Here is an 18,842-nt window from a genome sequence, read left to right as displayed (position 1 = left end):
GTAGGGTGCGGGCAAGGGCGCCGGGCTCTTCCTTCGAGTCCCTCACCCTAACAGAATAGAGCTGGTTTGACACCAAGGCTCAAGCGCAGCCCTCAGGCATCTGGCATACCCGGCTCTCCCGGAAGGAATGAGTGGGCCCCTGCCCCCGGGTCCGCGGCCCGATAGTCCCTCGGTGGCGGCTGCACCACCCTCCGCTATCTTCTAGCCTGAGGACCCCTCCGACTGGCTTACCGTTGGGCGTGCAAACCCATTTGGGAGTTTTTCCTTTCCGAGCGTCCTCTGGTCTGTCCTCTGACCGGGCCTTCGCTTCTGCTTGCAACCCTGCCACCTCTTTCTGCTCTCTTCCCGAGGGGGGAAGGGCTCCAATAGATGGAGACCAGGCCAAAGGCCTCCCTCCCTCTGGCTGCTGGGGTTGAGGTCTGGGTGGGGGAGAGGGGATCAGGCTGGAGGTGATGAAGTAACTGACGGGAGGCGCACACCGACAATGCTGTTTTTCTGGGTAAATAAGCCACAACCTGTCCACTCACCAAACTTAGCCAGTAAATCAGATTCACCACGTCACTGGGACACCTGCATTCTCCTCCAGACCATCTTGAACATCACTCTTCCTCCAGAACGTCCAGGGCACCCTTCCTAAGCCATCGCAATCATCATACCTAACCAGTAACCTAGAAAACCCCTCAGAATCAACTCCTTTAATTCTACTAGGATGGTCGTTTCCCTCCACTCAGGCCCTGCCTCTTTCCCACTGTATGTTAAAGCTGATCCAGCTTCTGAGGTCCAAACTGAACCTGAACTCCGGTCATGTAGTTTTTTGGGGGGGGCCTGGTCTTTTTTCTTCCCTATTCAGGAGTTTGGACCCCTTTCCTCCCACATCCTCATCCATGACAGCATTGATGTAGGCCCAAGAGAAGGACCAAAATGAGGGTCACAGTGACACAGCTAACTCTTGCATGTGCCTAGGAGTCTAAGCCCTGACAGTAGGGGCAGGAAGTGGGGGACAGGTGGATGGCTCCCTGTGTCTCTTCTGGTGGAAAGCTCAGTGGCCTGAAGGTATAGAGGATTCAAGTGGCTCTTTCATTACTTAACTGAAAGGACCCTGGGGAAGACTTCATCTTTCTGAATTTCCCAAGGCTCACAAAGTTTGGCACTTGCTCACATGCAACCTTGTAGTTTGGGCTGCTGTGACTGCAGACTGTCAGACAGCAGGGCCCACATTACACTTCCACCTCCCCCCATACGCCTCTCCCAGCACTCTGCAAACAGAAGTGTGTGAGGTGTGTGTGAGGGAAGGTGCAGCTGGGGGAGAAATCTTACATTAAAAATGTACACATGCTGCTATAGAGTGTCCTGCTTCGTTTATTCACTGGACCTCATCCCATCCTGAGGAATTAATAGCTTCATTTTGCAGATAGGGAAACTGGCTCTAAAGAGGTTAAGTAATTGCCTTTATTCTTATGTTGACAGAGAGAGAGACAGGGGAATCAAGATAGAAAAGGTTGAGAAGAAAGCAGGGTAAGCAAATGGCAGAAATGTGCAAGTTTGTGTCCAGACTTGTATTGGGGCAGTAGAGAAAAGGGTAGGGGCATCAAAGAGGAAGCAAGTTTGACTTAATGAGATGGGTTGGTTCCTGGTGGGAAACAGATGGGAACAAGTCAGCTGGTGGTTTGGAAAAGACCATAGAAAAAAATCCTGAGTTGATGGACTGAGGAAGGAAGTCTGAGCTGGTAAGCCAAGAAATACATGGTTGAGAAAAAGAAATGTTGCAGTCCTTGTAGGAAAAGTGCTTTAGGGGTGGCAGTGAGGGAAGGGCCTCACAGTACCAGACAGGAAAGAAGTCAAACTGAGGGAAAATGAAGGTGCTGACTTCAGATTCCTCAGGAGGTGGGCAAGTAGGCCAAGATGGTTTTGGGGGTGGGTCCAACATCCCACCCACCTACTCTGAGGCGAGACTTTCTCCTCCGGTTGTAGCAGGCTCAGAACCTCATCTTTAAATGGGCGAAGAGTGTGACTTCACTGCTGTTTCAGCACAGCACTTGCTGAACTTATTGGACTGTTACCTCAGTACCTCTGATAATGCAGATTCAGACCATCTCTGAACCTTATGGTCGGACGTGCAGGCAGTTAATGGGGACTTCCTGTAGGAAACCTCCCAGATTGACAATACTGGTACTTCTCTCTGCAAACCAAGCGGGTAAGGTATGAATGAGGGGAATACTCACAGTGGAGGAGAGACTTGAAATCAAACCAAGAACTTAATCTAACCTAGCCATGAATTTGTGCCTTGGGACACAGGCAGGTTATTCTCTGGGTAGGCTGTTACTCATCCATAAAGTTACTACCCTGGCTGCTTCACAGGGAGGCTGTGACAGCATTCTATCTGGAAACCTTCTAGAGTGCTTCACACACAGAGAACACAATCGTGGCTTTGCTTTTGCTAGGCAACTTACCCAGCTCTGCTCTAAGAGGCTGCAGGTAGCACTGGCTGTCCTCAGCACTCATTCTCAGCTACCTCCATATCAGAGTTGGGCTCCAGGCTCTGCACAGAGCCACTACTCACTGCAGCAGGGAGCCTAGGTGGAGGGGGTGGATAAGAACTCCTAAAAGCTGAGCAAAGGCTCCCTGAGGCAGGAGAACTCTGGCCTAGTCAAATTCTTGACCTGCTTCCTGTTGACTGTAGCTTTTCTGTTCCTGCTTTGCCACCTTCACCTCTGGTTTGCCCAGCACCCTCCCTTTAGGTGGTGTGATCTTTATTTATTTTGGCCACATCTACCGCTGAGCTGCTTCTTCAGCAGGCACTGCCACCAGTGCAGCAACGCTGCAGCCTCTGTCCCACTGGGCTTCAGAAGCCTGTTTTGCCTTTCAAGCTTTCCTCCCAGCCAGTTGTCTTGGAGTCAAACCCAAAGCTGGGCCTCCTGGCCTGCCCTCTCTCTCGACTCAGCCTGGGGAATCGTGAGCGAGGAAAAGGGAGTGTCAGGACATGTCCACAAATGCTGGAAAATCACCACCACCCCCTTTCCTCAGCTTTAATATGCTGGGCTTTTTTTTTTTTTAAGTCACAAACTTCCTTTTTTTTTTTTTTTTTAACCAGCACCGACAGAGCTGGACAGAGGCCTCTGGAGCTCCCTGTGTCAGAAGGAACAGAGAATGCATATACTAAACACTTCAGGAGAGATGGTCTGCCCAAATGTCAGTGAACTCCAAAGTGCCCGTTCCAAACCAGTTTTAACTGTCATCTGAGAAGAGCCTCAAGTTAGCGCTAAATAGTAAGAGCCAGCATTAATGGAGTTCTTGCTATGTGCCAGGCACTGTTAAACACTTCTCACACTTCATCTCCTTTAGTCTTCACAGACCCTGATGTAGACACCATTATTTCTTTTAGCAGATGAAAAAACTTAGGCTTCAAGAGGTTAAGTAACTTGCCCAAGATCGACTGGCTGGCATGATGAATCTGGGACCTGAGGTCAGGACTAACTGCAAAGCCAAGGCCCTTAGCTTGTACAAGGCTGTGCTGCCTGCCTCCCAAACAGTACTTTACACACTCTCTCTGCTTCTGCCTGGGCTAGTACCCACCTCCCCAACCACCACTCAAGAGAAAAAGGCTTACAAGGTAGTTTCCTCCTAAGGAGAAATTCTGGCATAGTTCTGTGAGCTCACAGGGGCATTCTCCAGTGAGGTGTCAACCTAGGTCTCCCTCCAGCTGGTATACCTAAAGCATTCTAGGACTAAAACTGCCTGGCAACTTGGAGGTGGTCCCAGCCCTACCCCTGTTGTGTGGCTTCCCTTTTCTTGGCCCTGGGCTCTGAACAAGGGAGCCAGGTCAAGGGTATTCTTTTTTCAAGTCCTCTTTGCCCAATAACAGAAAATACTTAAACCTGGAGACCTAAAGGTTAAGATTCATGAGTTTTGTTTGTGTTGTCCACCACTGAACCTTCAGGGCCTAAAGGTGCCTAACATGTAGTAAGTACTCAGTAGTGTCTGAAGGAATACAGCAAATGAGGTCATGTAAAAATAAGATTACTGAATTCCTGACTGCAAAGTATACAGCACATTATTAACCGGGTTATATAAAAATGAACTGTGTACAATGCTGGCTTTATGTTTTCCAAGAGCAGAAGACATCGTAACAAAAAACTGAATGGAGGATCCAAAGCAAGAGGAAAAAAGGAAGAAATTAGTTCTAAAAAATCAGGGGGTGGGGGACAGGAGAAGAAACAGGGCATTGCAGTTACTTAACCATCCCCACTCCCAGACAAATATTACCAAACACTTTCAAACTGAGAAAAAGCAGTTTTAATAACACGCACATACATTCATAGGACTTTAAACAGATGTAGTATAAAATCTTAAAAAAAAAAGAAAGAGGAAATGTGCATTTTCCTGTAAGCTGCCTGTCTCGGAGCTGGTGGATGAACTGGCTAACAGGGCTGCCCAGGGAAACAAATGCACAGACGCTGAGGTGCACCAACACTCGTCATGAGTAAGCAATAACCACCCCAGATCATGCCAACTGTTCCACTGGTCCAGCCACCTGCACCCAACTCTTGTCTCCTTAGAGACAAACCAGGAGAGTCCTCCCCTAGTTCTCCAACTCAGTCATCACTTGTTAATGGGTCACCTCTTAAATTTTTTTTAATTTAAAAATACTCTTGGCTTAAAGACTTCACATTTTATTACTGGCCGGTCCCCACCAACTGTACTTGTTTTGACAGAAATACTAATGCAAATGGTCCAAATGAGCCTGGATGACGCCATATTCTATCTTTTACATTTGGGGAGATTTTGTGAAGTCAAAAGTAAGCTACTACTTGCACTTCAAAACAAAGACAAAATGCCAACCTTCCGAAAGGTGACAAAGGCACCACTGCCATCAGGAGATAGACAGAAAATGTACAAATGCTGTTACTGCTACATAAATGCGTTTTGTCCATAGAGAGCCTCTTCACATAACATGATATAACCGATATAATTATATTTCCAGATAACAAGAAAAGAAGTTTAGAAAAGGCAAACAGTTACACACAAAAGCATAAACACAAGTACCTTAATTTTCGGCTTGCAATAAGGGTAATAAGTTTGATGTACTTATCCAGAAACCAAATAAGGTGATTTTTGGCACAGTCTAATGTTGCCAAACACACCACCACTCAGTGCAAGCTTTGTTTGCCAAGTCCCAAAAGTGGCCTGACATTTTCTGTGCAATGAACATCTTCTCCCTCACTACCAACCCATTCACTGGGCGAGAGAAGCAGGAGGGAGACAAAGCGTGGGGACTCAAGAGGGAGAAGGCAAAATACTTGATTTGGGAGAAAATTCATGGGCTACTACTTATGCTAAAAGAGAATCATCAAATTTTTATGAGAACCCAAATGCAAATACTGACTGGACTGTGACCTGGAGACTGAAGACATCTACCAGAGTCATAGATATAAGGGCACAAACAGACGTTTGGCCATTTACTTTAAAGAAACAGATGAAGTATTTTTCTCTAACGGAGAAAGTCAATTAAAAATAGATTATTTTTATTGGAACTGTTAAATAAAAATGTTTATCAAAGTGATTTTAAATTTGATGGGCAGATACCTTGTTGAAGCTGCAATATAAAAGGGTCACTTAAAGAAAAAAAAACCTGAATGACCCACTTGTCCTCCATCAATGTACACGATTAGAAAATATTTACACGCTGTAATTACAAGCAATATAAGCAGTATTTTATACTTTGAGATTTTGTACACTTTACACAATGCAAAATGAGAAAAATATGAACACTTATAAAATTACACACAAATAATGTATCTACAAAGTATAAATTACAGGTGAAAGCCCCTATTGTTGGGCAGATAGATGCTAGAGTTTCAAGCTTCTGTCAAACATAACTCTTTGTATCTATCTCTTTAACCATAAGTGGCATTTTGTAATAATACCCTTGAGAGGTAGCATCAAGATAATATTCTTACCAGTAAACACAACACAGAATAAAACTTTTGTTGATCTGACTCTTGGAGCCTCATCTGGCCAGGGTTCTTGGGAACTGGATTTATTTAAGCCTTCTCCATAAGATTTCTAACTGCTCAATGCTTCACATGGGCTCAAAAGTTACTAGGCAATTTTAAATGATAAATTTAAGATAGGATGCTTTTTACTTCTAAGCCTCAACTTAGAGGTAGAAGGTCATTTTTTGAAATTTATTTTCTCCCCCCTCAAATCATAAACATCAAGTTCAGGTCCCTTCCCCATCTTTCCCCCGACAACTGGGGACATGAGGGTGCTCAGGAGAGCAACGTCACCCAAGTTAAAATTAAAAAACAGAGAAAAAAAAAAAAGCTGACATTCGCTTTCAGGAAACAAACCCTCCTAAAAGGGACACTCAGTCTTTAAAAGAATTAATCAGTTAGTTAGTAAGGGTATGTCACTTCCAAAGGCTTCAAAGGGCCCTTGGACTAAGACCAGCACGTGCGCTTCTACTAACCCTCCACCATTTAAACCAAAGGATGGCTTTCCAGTGTTTAAGAATTTAGAGCAGCTGTGGTTTTCAAGTGCAACAACTTCAAAATACAAGCACACATGTGCTTGTATACGTGCTTTCTCTCCCTTACACACATCCACACAACACACACGCACACGCACACAAAATAAACACCATCCAGATCTCTGCCAAGGTCATGTACTCATGAAAACAAGGTGTTTGAAAACTTGTCCAGATCTTTAACGATACAGATTTCTGTAACATGGCTACCAAAAGCCAAAATGCTAAGATTTAACCAGGATTCTAAGATTTAATTAGTATTTAAAAAAATATATGCACCTAAAAGAAATCCAAAACAAACTGCATGTGAATGTTTTGGCATAAAAACAGCCACTACTTTATAACTTAACCTCTTCCCCCCTTAAGGGGATCTGACAATACACCAAACTTCTGTTTCTCAATTCTTTAAATGTATTTTAAAAAGCTAACGGATTTATAATCTTGAATAGTGAAGAAAAATGCATGAATTAAAATCTCCCTGTGGTTTATAACACAGAAGATATTTATGCCTTTTGTTACTAAACTCAGTTCTAAGCTTCCCCTTTGCTCTAAAATAACCAAGAGGGAAAATTAAACTCAACTGGAACTTAGTGTTGGTTTCCACATTCAGTCCCTCAGGTTGGTCCAAACCCTTTTCTTACATATTTCCTGTGATTATCCAAGGACCATAAATACTATTCAAGAAAAGATAATTGCTTACAACAAGAGGGGCAGGTTAGATTAGCTGTTGTGCTCCACCCCTCCCTTCACAGGACTCTGTTCCTTTGAAAGGCCAGTTGCTTTAACAATTAAGCAGATGATGTTTCATATCCACTTCAGAAATGGCAATTCTGTCGTTACCAGCTTCGTACTAGATAGTCAAGTGGCACACTTGCAGTATATTTTCTCAGGATTCCACTGGATTCTGTAGTAAACCTTTCTACCCCTCTAGGAAAAGCTCTTGTTCAATTTCTCTTGGTTCACATTTGTGCTGCTACAACTCCTCTTAAGAATCTGGTACCCAAAAGTCATGAAGCTGCCCCTAGAAAAGGAAAAAATAAATAAAACCAGGATGAAGGAAATTTTAATCAGATTATGAATTAATCCTTACAAAACTACTAATCATTAGACACTGGGCTTTGATAATTAAAGTAATAAAATTTTTATATTATACATTTCTCTGAAAATTTATGGTAATCAGACTGAAGTTTCTCATTCTGTGGTCTAACAATAAGAAACAAGTAAAACCTAAAGTACAGGATGTTTTTCTCCCACCACACACACTTGGAGGGTCATATTTAAGGAGATTAAGTAAAATGTTAAGCTGATTAATACAGTTTTCTATTAAATTCTTTTCTGTTTTAATGCCACATCAAAAATGGCCAGCTTAAAGTCTGCTGAGGCTAGAAACTAAAACAATACAGCTCATGATTTCTCAAAGATACCTCGAAAAGGACACGCATATCTTACAAAGAACATCAAGAGCCAGAGAGTCAAAATGCTATAAAACAGCAAGACTGCTTTTCCCAGTTAATCTTCAGTGTTCCTGTTATGTTTATATAAGATATAAGCAATCTCTAGATCCTTCCTACTCAAAGTGTGGTCCATGGACTAGCAGCATTGTCATGGATCTGAGAACCTATTAGAAATGCCAAATATTTAGGTTCTACCCCTGACCTACTGAAATCAGAATTGCATTTTAACAAGTTACTAGGTGATTCCTAAGGAGCCCTAGTGGTGCAAAGGTTAAGTGCTTGGCTGCTAACCGAAAGGCTGGCAGTTTGAACACACCCACCAGCTCCATACCTCCATGGGAGAAAGACCCGCCAATCTGCTCCAGTAAAAATTACAGCTGAGCCAATCTATGGGGCAGTTCTACTCACTCACATGCGGTCTATGGCACTTAACAAGTGTTGATTCCTATGTATATTAAAATTTGAGAATCATCATTTTAGACAATCCTACATCAGTTAGTTTGTATAGAAACAGGAGGGCAAACTTAATAGCAGGTGTAAAAAATGCTCCTTTTAGGCAATGGCTTTTTAGATGTCACCAAAAGCACAAATGATAAAACGAAAAGTTTAGACAAACTGGACTTTATCAAAATTACGAACTTTTGTGCTACATATACCATCAAAATAGTGAAAATACAACCCAAAGAATGGAATTGGTAAAACATGTATCTAATAAGGGATATATCATTAGATATAAAGGACTCATATCCAGAACATATTGAGAACTCTTACAACTCAATAATAAAAAGATGAACAACTAAATTAAAAAATGGGCAAAGACTCTGTAAGACGGTTCTTCAGAGAAGCTACAGAAATTGTTAATAAGCACATGAAAAGATGCTCAACCCATTAGCCATTAGGAAAATGTAAATTAAAAATACAATGAGACTACGTTTCACATCCACTAACCCATTAAACCTGTTGATGTAGAGTTGATTCCGACTCATAGTGACCCTATAGGGCAGAGCAGACCTGCCCCACAGGGTTTCGAAGGAGCAGCTAGTGGATTCGAACTGCCGACTTTTTGGTTAGCAGCCAAGCTCTAACGCACTACACCAGCAGGGCTTCTCACACCCACTAGTATGGCTATAATAAAAAAGAGACAGTAACAGGTGTTGCCAAGAATGTGAAGGAGTTCGAACCCTCAATACATTACTTCTCACACCCACTAGTATGGCTATAATAAAAAAGAGACAGTAACAGGTGTTGCCAAGAATGTGAAGGAGTTCGAACCCTCAATGCATTACTGCAATAATGCAGCCACTTTGGAAAACAGTTTGGCAGTTCCTCAAAATGTTTACCACATGACCTAGCAATTCCATTCTTAGGTATATACCCAAGATGTTTTCATTTCATATTTACCCAAGTATTTTCACTGCAAAATATACGTCCATACAAGAACTTCTACACAAATATTCATAATAGCCAAAAAGTGGAAGCAATTCAAAAGTCTACCATGTACTGAATGGATATCCATACGATGGAATATTATTCAGCAATAAAAAGGACATACATGCTACACCACAGGTGACCCTTGAAAACATTATGCTAAGTGAAAAAAGTCAGTCACAAAAGGCCACACAGTGTATGATTCTATTTATATGAAATGCCCAGAATAAGCAAATCCATAGAGGCAGAAAGTAGATTAGTGGTTGTCAGGGTTTCTTTATGGGGTGACAGAAATGTTCTAAAGTTACACTGCAATGGTTATAGAACTGTGAATATACTAAAAACCATTTGTACACCTTAAATGGGTAAAATGTATGGTATATAAATTCTATCTCAATAAAGCTGTTAAAAAAAAAAGTTCCTCTTAACTCTCATTTGACGCAATGTAACATTTTAAAAATGAGCTCTAATCGCCTCCAGAAATAAATTAATATAAAGTAAACAAAAACTAAAAAAAACATACAAACCATGTATTTGCATGTATTATACTGGAGTTTTCCCTTTATGTGAAGACACTTAGAAACAAGTGCTCTGTTGTATTTTATTTCAAACACTTAGAGGAAGTACCATTTAGCAAAAATGAGAATAAAACTATTTAATAAAATGACACCTGAGTAGGCTGGCAGTTCTGGATTATTTCTTGCCATTTTCCATGTATCCTGGCAACCAAGTCTTTCACCTTAAAAACGTCAAAAAGGGGAAGAAAGATCAAATCAAAAAACATCCTCACCTAAAATCACTTTAATGCTTGATAAATTGACAAGCCACATCCAACAACTCAATGGGATTTTTGTCAAGAAAGATAAACCACTCATTTTGTGGAGTGGACTTCAAATTGTTGTAATTAATAAAACTTTCCTTCATTGCTATAATCTAAAATACCAAATGCTGAGGACTGTGTTTTCCCAGTAGTTTCTAAAAGTCATCCAAAAAAACATATTCCCTGACTTCAAGGAAGTTTTCAACTTGTTGGCTTGAAAATCCAGACAGAGAAGGGTGCGGTGGTTTGTGTCACAGGTCCCAAGGCTTTGGGTGTTCCTTGCTTTCCCAGCTTCCGTTTGAAGGACTCAAGGTCACAAAAAATGCTTGTCATCTGTTCATCTCTACAGTACCACAGGTTCTACATTTCATTGTTATAGCTCTCTAGGTTTCTGCCAAGGATGTATTTCCTCTTTAAATATTTGGAATATATTTGGAGGTTACTAAGTTTCCATGTAGAACTCCAACTTTCTTACCACTGTAGAAATTCTCAACATAGCTCTTGAAAATAGCTGCTTGAAAAAAATGTTTTAAACATTTTTTCATGTCAGGAATTTTATAGCTGTTTTAAGTTTAAAAAGTGAATAGCAAGCTCTTACTTTCTTCCTTCATTTAGAGTTCAGCAGATTCAGTTTCTCCAAAACAACTGCTACTTTTTTCTACAAGAGGCTTTTGGAGAGGCATGCAACTCATCTATTTCAGCAGGACCATTCCCTAAGCAATTTCCACGGACCACCGGACCACCGTGTCACTCTCCAGTCTACATTAAGAGAAGCTCTGGCACCAACCAGTGCCTGGATCTGGCTATAAGAAAGAGAAACCTTGGGTGGTCCCCTTTTAGCATGTCCATCAACAGTAGCCACTACCACCAAGTTCTATGGGCCAGTAACTCCAGTCAATGTTCAAAACAATGTGCTTCTAAAACACTGGTTTCCATTCTGAGGCAAAGAGCTATCCCTCCAAAGTGTATTTTAGTATCTGCAATCTGATATTACTTCATTAGTTGCTCATTTTTGTATTTAACTTAAATTTACTAAAATACAGATATTGAATTCACATAGGCGTTGTTCAAGTGACTAGCTTTTACCAGCTAATTAATGTAAGATGTAAGGTTACAAAGCTGAAACTTTACATTCAGTGACTATCCAAACACAAGAGGCAAAAAAGACCTGCTTTACATTACAAAAGCTAAAAGATGACTAGGGAGTAAAAAAAATCCTGAGAAGTTTTTTGGTCAAATCATTTTATTAATACCAAACTTGCTTTTCCACTGCATACACATTATATTCAGCTTTTCCACTGTCTCTGAATATACTGAAACTTTAGGGGAAAAAGTTCAGCAAGCTTCTGCTCAATCATTTCCAACCTAAAGCTCAGAATGGGTGATGTAGTGCCCAGAAATTTTAAGAGTCCTACCTTTAACACACACTCTCTAGTGGAATATTCAAAGAGTAACAGCTAACCTATTTTTTTTTTCTCTATGAACAAAAGTGTTCAACCATCATAAATTTTTATAATCACTGCTTCACAGCTTATACATTTACACAATTTCTTTTTTTTCTATTTTCACCCTTTATTGGGAATACAGGGTAACATCAGGATCACTAAATTCAAGCTTGGTGATAAACATGACCTGAACTCTGGGAGTAAGTGGTTTTCCAGTTCAAGGAGTAATGTGGGCAAGGTCTCCATAGGAGAAGAGAAACCATATTACTCAGTGAGTGTTCAAAGAAGTTTGGCTCCAACTTACAAATGGCTAGACGTGCCAGTCCCGGTAACCATCAGTGATCTTCATCATAGTAAAACAATCTCCAACTTTTATTTAAACAATGTTTTAATCGTTGAAGCTAACTTAACTGTAAAGGTCTTAATTTGTAGAATGGGAAAGTTAACAAGGTTCACTTGTACTGGAAGAATGATTTTTTTTCCCTGAGTGTCAGGAATTTCAGAACAGAAAGTACAGTAAAATCAAAAATGCATTTGCCTTTGCGATTTTTCCTTTCACTTTCAGTCTAGCTAGAAGCACTTAGCTGAAGTTGATTTCCATTATTAAAGAAGAAACTCATATCTAAACTTACATGTTGATTTTTTTCTGAGAGACTTAAAATGGTTCCCTGCTTCAAATATAATGTAATTAAGGTTAAACAAACAAACAAAACCTAACAATGCGTAAGAAAAAACACTTACCTTAGTTCTATAAAAACGTTTTGGGTCTTCCCTAATATCACATTTAACATGCTTTTCCAAAGTCCCACAGAGTCGCACTAAGTGTTTCTGTGTAAAACAAACAAAAGGATGAAAACTACTCTGAAGTATTAAAAATGAACAAAGAGATTATGCAGTCAGAATAGCTAACAACCATTTAAAAATCTATAACCCCTAGTTAGCAATTTCTGATGTTAATCACCCAACATAATAACAATTACATCAGATAATTATAACTGCCAAGACAGTAAGACTATTATGGTTTATTGTTGGCTAATTTAGAAAATATACCAAAAAAATAAAAGTTGCCTTGCTATGTACTAAGGCATATCAATGGAAATTAACCTTATAGCTCAGGCTGGGTGATGAAGTACCCAGAAATCTGAAGTGTCCTTCCTTTAACACATTCTCTACCAGAATAGTCAAATTACAGGTAACTTATTTTTTGTCTGAGAACAAAACAAGCCTTTATTAATAGAAGATCATACTGAGTTCCTAAAAAATTAAGTGTCTTAAGCTTCAGAAGTATATAGTACAACAGTCACTCTCTTAGTTGGAAAGAATGTAAACGGATACTTTTGAGGAGGGAAATGTGGTAATAGCTATTTTAAAATGATTAAAATTTGAAGTATGTATAACCGTTGACCTAGCAGTTCTAGAATTCTCTAGGAATTTAACTTAGAGATGCTTGCATAAGTGGGCAGAGATGTATGAACACACATACTCATGTTAGTTGGCACTGTGTATAATTGCAAAAAAAATGTAATGTTCATCAATAAAGGTTTTAACTACTACTGTTATTAATTATAAGTGGTAGTATCTTCAAATAAAAAAACAAAGACATTACAAATAATATGAATAGTATGACTCTTTTTATAAAAACAATTATATTAGGATATGCATAAATTCTGGAGAAATTTGAGGACACTAGGTTATAGCAGTCTTCCACTTTCTACCTTGTATGGTTTTATAATTGAAATTTTAAACAATAATCATTGGTTACTTTTTAACCAGAAAAAAAAAAAAAATAATAACAAGTATAATGACCGTACATGAACATTACAAATGGATGACTACATTAGGTTCCAATCAGAAAAGCAAACATGTAAAAGCACATGAACCAGTCTTGCACCTTTTCTAGCACGCCTGGGAGACACTAAGTTTTAAAATGGGTTTGGAAAAGCTCTGATTTGAAACAAGAGAAATTAAACAAGAGCTTTCTCCAGGAGTATGGATCATGGCAGTATGGCAAGAGGAGGATAATTCAAAACGAAAATTTTATTATGGGGAGACAATGCATTTTTGAAGTAGCCTCACTTACCATCCATTTAACTTTGAAGGCAAATGTTACTTCTAAAGGAAAAAAAAAGAGTGGGGTGGGAGAAGAGATAGGAAGAAACCAGCTAAGAGTTGGCCCATTCAGTATTTGGTGACCTAGGTATTTTATGACTATATTACCTTGTTGCCAAGTTATGATGGTTAAGTTCCACACGAACAAATAGAACTAACATTTGCCGACAAATAATCTGTCAATATGATATGGTTGCAAGGCTATCATTACTCCCCTTTTTCCAGTGTATACCGGGAATTCTACATCAAATCCAAAGTTAACTTTTTTCAAGTTTTCTCCTCTATAAAAGACGTTCGTTCATTCCATTAAAATAATGATGCCTATAAAAAAAGAAAAGAAAAAACCACACTAAAAATTACCTACCCGCTGTCCAGAAGAGAAAGAATGAGAGCAACTAACTTCACCGACTAAATGAAGAAGAACGTAGGTCAGGTAATAGGCCTGTTAGAGAAATGAATAAAATTAACTCCCAAATTCAGGGTAAAAGCTTAAGGAGGAGACCAAACGGCATTACAACAGAGGTCACAGGAAATCTTTTATAGCTAGCATAGATGTCATCCCCAGTTTACAAGTTAGGAAAGCTGTCCAGGGAGGATAAGAGATTTGCCACAGTGAACTCAGCTGGTAAGCAGGGAAAAGCCAAGCATTTAACCTAGGCTTTCTGACTTCTGCATCAAGCACATTCTTTTTTACCATCTCATTGCCTAGGGCTACAAAATCATACTCCCAGTATTAAATTACTAACAACTATCCTTTACCTGAATTCTCAACTCTCAGTTTATTTCAGAGTTCCATAATGTCAATAAATAAAAAGCATTATTCAATTATAATCACGTTTGCTACAATGTACTAGTCTTTAAATCAGAAATGCCTATACTATCAGTTTATGGTAAGAAAGTTAGCATCAGTTGTGCTCATATGTGAGATCTTCTAGCCCTGGATACCTGTTTTTCAAGTTCCAAATGAAGACCCTCATCAATGGTGTCATCTGGTTGTTCGGCCCTTTTCTTCAAGACCATTTTCTTTAGCAAATGAGAAGGCTTCATTTGTACAAGATAATGATGCAGAACTGATATCTATCAAAAGAAAGAGAGACACTAAGCAATGCTAACCAACACAGTTAGTTGCTCTTTCTTAGGCTACTTTTTCCAGTGTGTCCTCTGTTCATTTTACCTCCCCTAATTCTGCCCCTTTAGCTTTCCTAAAAAAACAAAAAAACCAAACCCAGTGCGGTCAAGTCGATTCCGACTCACAGTGACCCTATACGACAGAGTAGAATTGCCCCATAGTTTCCTAGAAGCGCCTGGCGGATTCGAACTGCCAACCCTTTGGTTAGCAGCTGCACTTAACCACTACGCCACCAGGGTTTCCTTAGCTTTCCTAGAGTCCAATAATATCCACTTCCCTTTTATTTATGAGTCCTCAGTTGGTTAAAGGGATTTTAAGTTAAAAATTTAGGACTTCTGATTTAGGGTAAAAGCTCGAGGAGCAGACAAAACGGCACTATAACAGGAATCACAGAAAATGTTTCCTTTATAAAATTATTTGAAAGTCAGCAAAATCGAATCTCCCTGCTGGGTAAAAGTCACTGCAATCTGAGCAAGAGGTTGGGGAAAAAGAAAAAATCTCAGCTTGGATTGTGTAATCTGAGTATCAATTATTGAGTCTGAAGGTCAATTATTCAGGTAATTCTATTCTACATGGGAAAAAAAGGAAAAGATAACAGGACAAACAATAAGTAGGAGGTGGTGGTAGAAATTCTACCCCTGGATCTCTTCTTTTCTCCCCCCTGGTTCTTTTTTGGTGGAAGTATTACTCAAAGAATTGAGAGCTATTTGCTAATAACCCTATACCTCAGAGTAATCCTCATAAATTTAGATTCAAATCTACCTCAACTCTATTAAAGCAATAACCAGCTGTCCCCATCACTCTGTCTCTAGAGCGCCTTGTGCAAACTCCTATTACTGTAATTCTTACTACACTATACCACAATGGTTGGCTTATTTTTTTCAACCACAGTTTGTATCTAATTCATGTTATTATCCCTAGGGCCTAGTAGACTACCTTGTACTGAACTGCAGTTGAAACAAGAACAACACAGGGACATCCAGATCAGATTCTATGATGAATTTTCATATCCACCTGAGAGTAACCCCATGAGTGCTGTCAATGTTTGTACTAAGCTTTCCAGATATGCTCATATAAAAAAATTAAAAAATCGACGTAATTAATGTACAATAGTTCTGCAATTTCTAATCTTGGGATAAAATTGAATTTGATGAATTAAACCAATTCAATAAATAATGTCACCTTATATTTATATAGCTCATTATGATTTTCCCAGCAATTATTGTACACTTAATTCATTTGATGGTCTGCAACCATCCTATGTGGTAAAGGGTATGACATGATCTTTAGTTCCAGATAAAAAGTTAAGTACCATACTGAAGATTACATGAACAGTATCATGCTTGAGAGTTGAAATCTAACCCTAGGACTTTTGACTTAAGGCCCACCCATTTTCCCTACACTTCACTACCCCTTCTCATTTATTAAAAGAAAACAAAAATGCATTTATACCTGCAGATTACTGACATTAAGGATATCTTCATGTTTCTCATCCAAAAGCTCTGAAATAATCACTAGACTGAGGCACTGTCTCAGCTGCCTGGAATCAGAATTAAGAAGTATTTAAAATGTATTTTAATACTGCCAAGAACAGTTCTTCTAGTTCTTTAATTGGAAATACAGCCGATGTTTCCAGAAGACCGTACAAAAATGTACAAGCTTTAACAGAACAGAAAATATTTCATGTAAAATTTCTGTATCTAGTTAGAAGAGTTCCTGAACCTCGGGCTTTGTTAAGAACCTTTATCTCTGACCCTGTTGATTTACTGATAGAAAAAATCTATTTTATTCCTAGAATTTCTTTTTACTAAAGCAAAAGCATGCTAATTCATTTATTTCATGATCATCTATATTAACAGATAAGCTAAAATTAAAAAAAATCAAGATTATTACACAGTGACCAAAGTTAAACTTCAAAATCAGGCTATCAATGCCTTTTCCCACAACTGAATACGAAAAAAAGACCCTGATTTAACATTCAAGGAACAACGACTGAAGATAAAAGCCCCCAAAGCATTTCATTAATGTAAACCTCATAAAATTTTTTAATGCTTAATTCTCACTTTTCAATACCTTCCACGTGATGTCCAGTTAGGAACCAGCTGTACCAACCACAGAAGGTTGTGGGGATGACTGGAGAGCTTATTTATGGCTAGACAGAGTTCAGGCACCTGAAAAAAAACAAAGAGCAAGGCTTCTTTTCAAACAGGTCAGTGGCATCAAACATTTAACAGATCATCCACATCCCTTCTTCTAATCCTCAGTACTATAAGAAAAAAAAGCACTCATTTTTCTCAATATCATGAAGTCTAGATCCTGCTGAAATGTATGTAGTACACTGATTCCATTTTATCTTAAACTCTAAAAAAGACAAACCAGGATTTCATTTGGCTTCCATATTTTGTGCTATATTATATCTAGATATATTTACATAGTCCATCTTAGAAGAATAAAGTGATCTAAATACAAATATCAGTTTCCTGATCTACACAATAAGAGTTGCACAAGATCATGTATGTTCCTGATCTGGGATTTCTTGTACTTTAGGGAGCCTCACTATTTCAGTATTAAAAAAAGAAAAGACTAACAACTTTACTTCAAAATAATCCTGAAGGTTCAAGTACGGAGTGGGGGTAACAGATGAGTCAAGACAGACATGCTGCAACTCTGTGATTCATTACATTCTTTTCTCTACTCTTGCATGTTTGAAATTATCCACCAAAAACGGTTGAAAAATATGATTTTAAAAAAGGCTTAAAAAATTATACATATTTACTCTCAATATGACTACAAAAGTTCAACTTAAATTCTCGTTATACAGGCAGTTATGAATGTCCGACTTAGGGACCACTCATACTTGTCCTTTAGTGTTACATAAATTCGCCCTCAATTTGAAACGAATGAACTAACCCCTACAACCCCTACTCGCAACAAATTCCTCAACACGATCACCTTCACTTACTGCACATGAAGCTTTCTTTTTTTTCATTTGAGGAATAAACAGCGGTTCTTACAAACTGACAATAAAGTATGAACGATATAAAGACACAATATACAAACAGAAAATCCACATTACTAACACACTTGGGCAAAGGGAAATTTACTAGTTAACAACAAAATGAAAATCCATATAACAATGATTAAGCCTAAGAAAATTATAAAATGCTCTAAAATATAATGCTGGTGTGGATATGGGATAAAACAATATTAATATTGTCTTAGTTTGCTTGATTAAACTGTAAATTGTTTTAGCCTTGTTAGATGATCTGACAATATGCACGTAAAGCTTTTAAATTACTGAAAAGGCTTCAAGTATTTTCTTGCACTGAAGTCAGGCTAAATAAGAACTGTATGCCCTGTTCTGACTTACCTACCGGTTCGACTTAAAGACTTAAAAGACACAGTTAGGAACCGATCTCGTTCGTAAGCTGGAGACTGCCTGTATGAATGACGTACGTATGACTTACTCCATCATTTCGCTTAGGTCTCTGCTCAAAAGTCACTTCAGAAAGGCCTTCTCTGACTGCTTCATCCGGAATAGCATAGCAGCTCTGCCATTCCACTATTTAGGCCATGTCCTGCTTTATTTTTCTGCATAGCATTTATTACAACCTGAGATGGTATTATAATATGCATTTACTTGTTTATTATCTAACCCTCTGACTAGGATGAAAGCTCCACGAGGGCAAGGACTGCGTCTTTTTCACAGCCATATCTCTGGCACAACATGTTTTTCATGAATGAACAGCTGCAGTTTTAGAAAAAATTCAGTTAGAAATTTAAATAATAACAGTTCCAAACAGACTCCTTTCCTCAGTTCATTTTTCATTTGCCAAAGATCTTAGCTGAGTTTAGAAACAGTATTAATTCTCCACGCACTAAGAAAATCAAATTGTGATGCTATACGTAAAACCAATACTGAATCTTTAAG

The 18,842-nt window shown here is 38.9% G+C and overlaps 1 protein-coding gene across 5 annotated transcripts in view; it reads right to left on the bottom strand.

Annotated features, from left to right (window-relative positions):
* Positions 1-4,146: 4,146 nt before the first annotated feature.
* SLF2 (SMC5-SMC6 complex localization factor 2) overlaps positions 4,147-18,842 on the bottom strand; it is a 46,041-nt gene continuing 31,345 nt past the window's right edge. For 2 of the 5 annotated variants that reach the window (XM_049855126.1, XM_049855128.1), the window contains exons 14-20: positions 16,985-17,082; positions 16,364-16,451; positions 14,728-14,859; positions 14,147-14,224; positions 12,415-12,501; positions 10,079-10,147; positions 4,157-7,547 (exon numbers count right to left, since the gene is read on the bottom strand). In XM_049855126.1, the coding sequence (XP_049711083.1) occupies positions 7,512-7,547; positions 10,079-10,147; positions 12,415-12,501; positions 14,147-14,224; positions 14,728-14,859; positions 16,364-16,451; positions 16,985-17,082 (588 nt within the window). In that variant the 3' untranslated portion in view covers positions 4,157-7,511. Of the gene's footprint in view, positions 7,548-10,078; positions 10,148-12,414; positions 12,502-13,890; positions 14,104-14,146; positions 14,225-14,727; positions 14,860-16,363; positions 16,452-16,984; positions 17,083-18,842 lie in introns of all 5 variants that reach the window. The other 3 variants (XM_049855127.1, XR_007513437.1, XM_049855129.1) reach the window with 3 other exon arrangements.

The sequence above is a fragment of the Elephas maximus genome, chromosome 16 (genome assembly GCF_024166365.1).
Source record: "Elephas maximus indicus isolate mEleMax1 chromosome 16, mEleMax1 primary haplotype, whole genome shotgun sequence".
NCBI classification, from domain to species: Eukaryota; Metazoa; Chordata; class Mammalia; order Proboscidea; family Elephantidae; genus Elephas; species Elephas maximus.
This window is presented reverse-complemented; position numbering and strand designations above follow the sequence as displayed.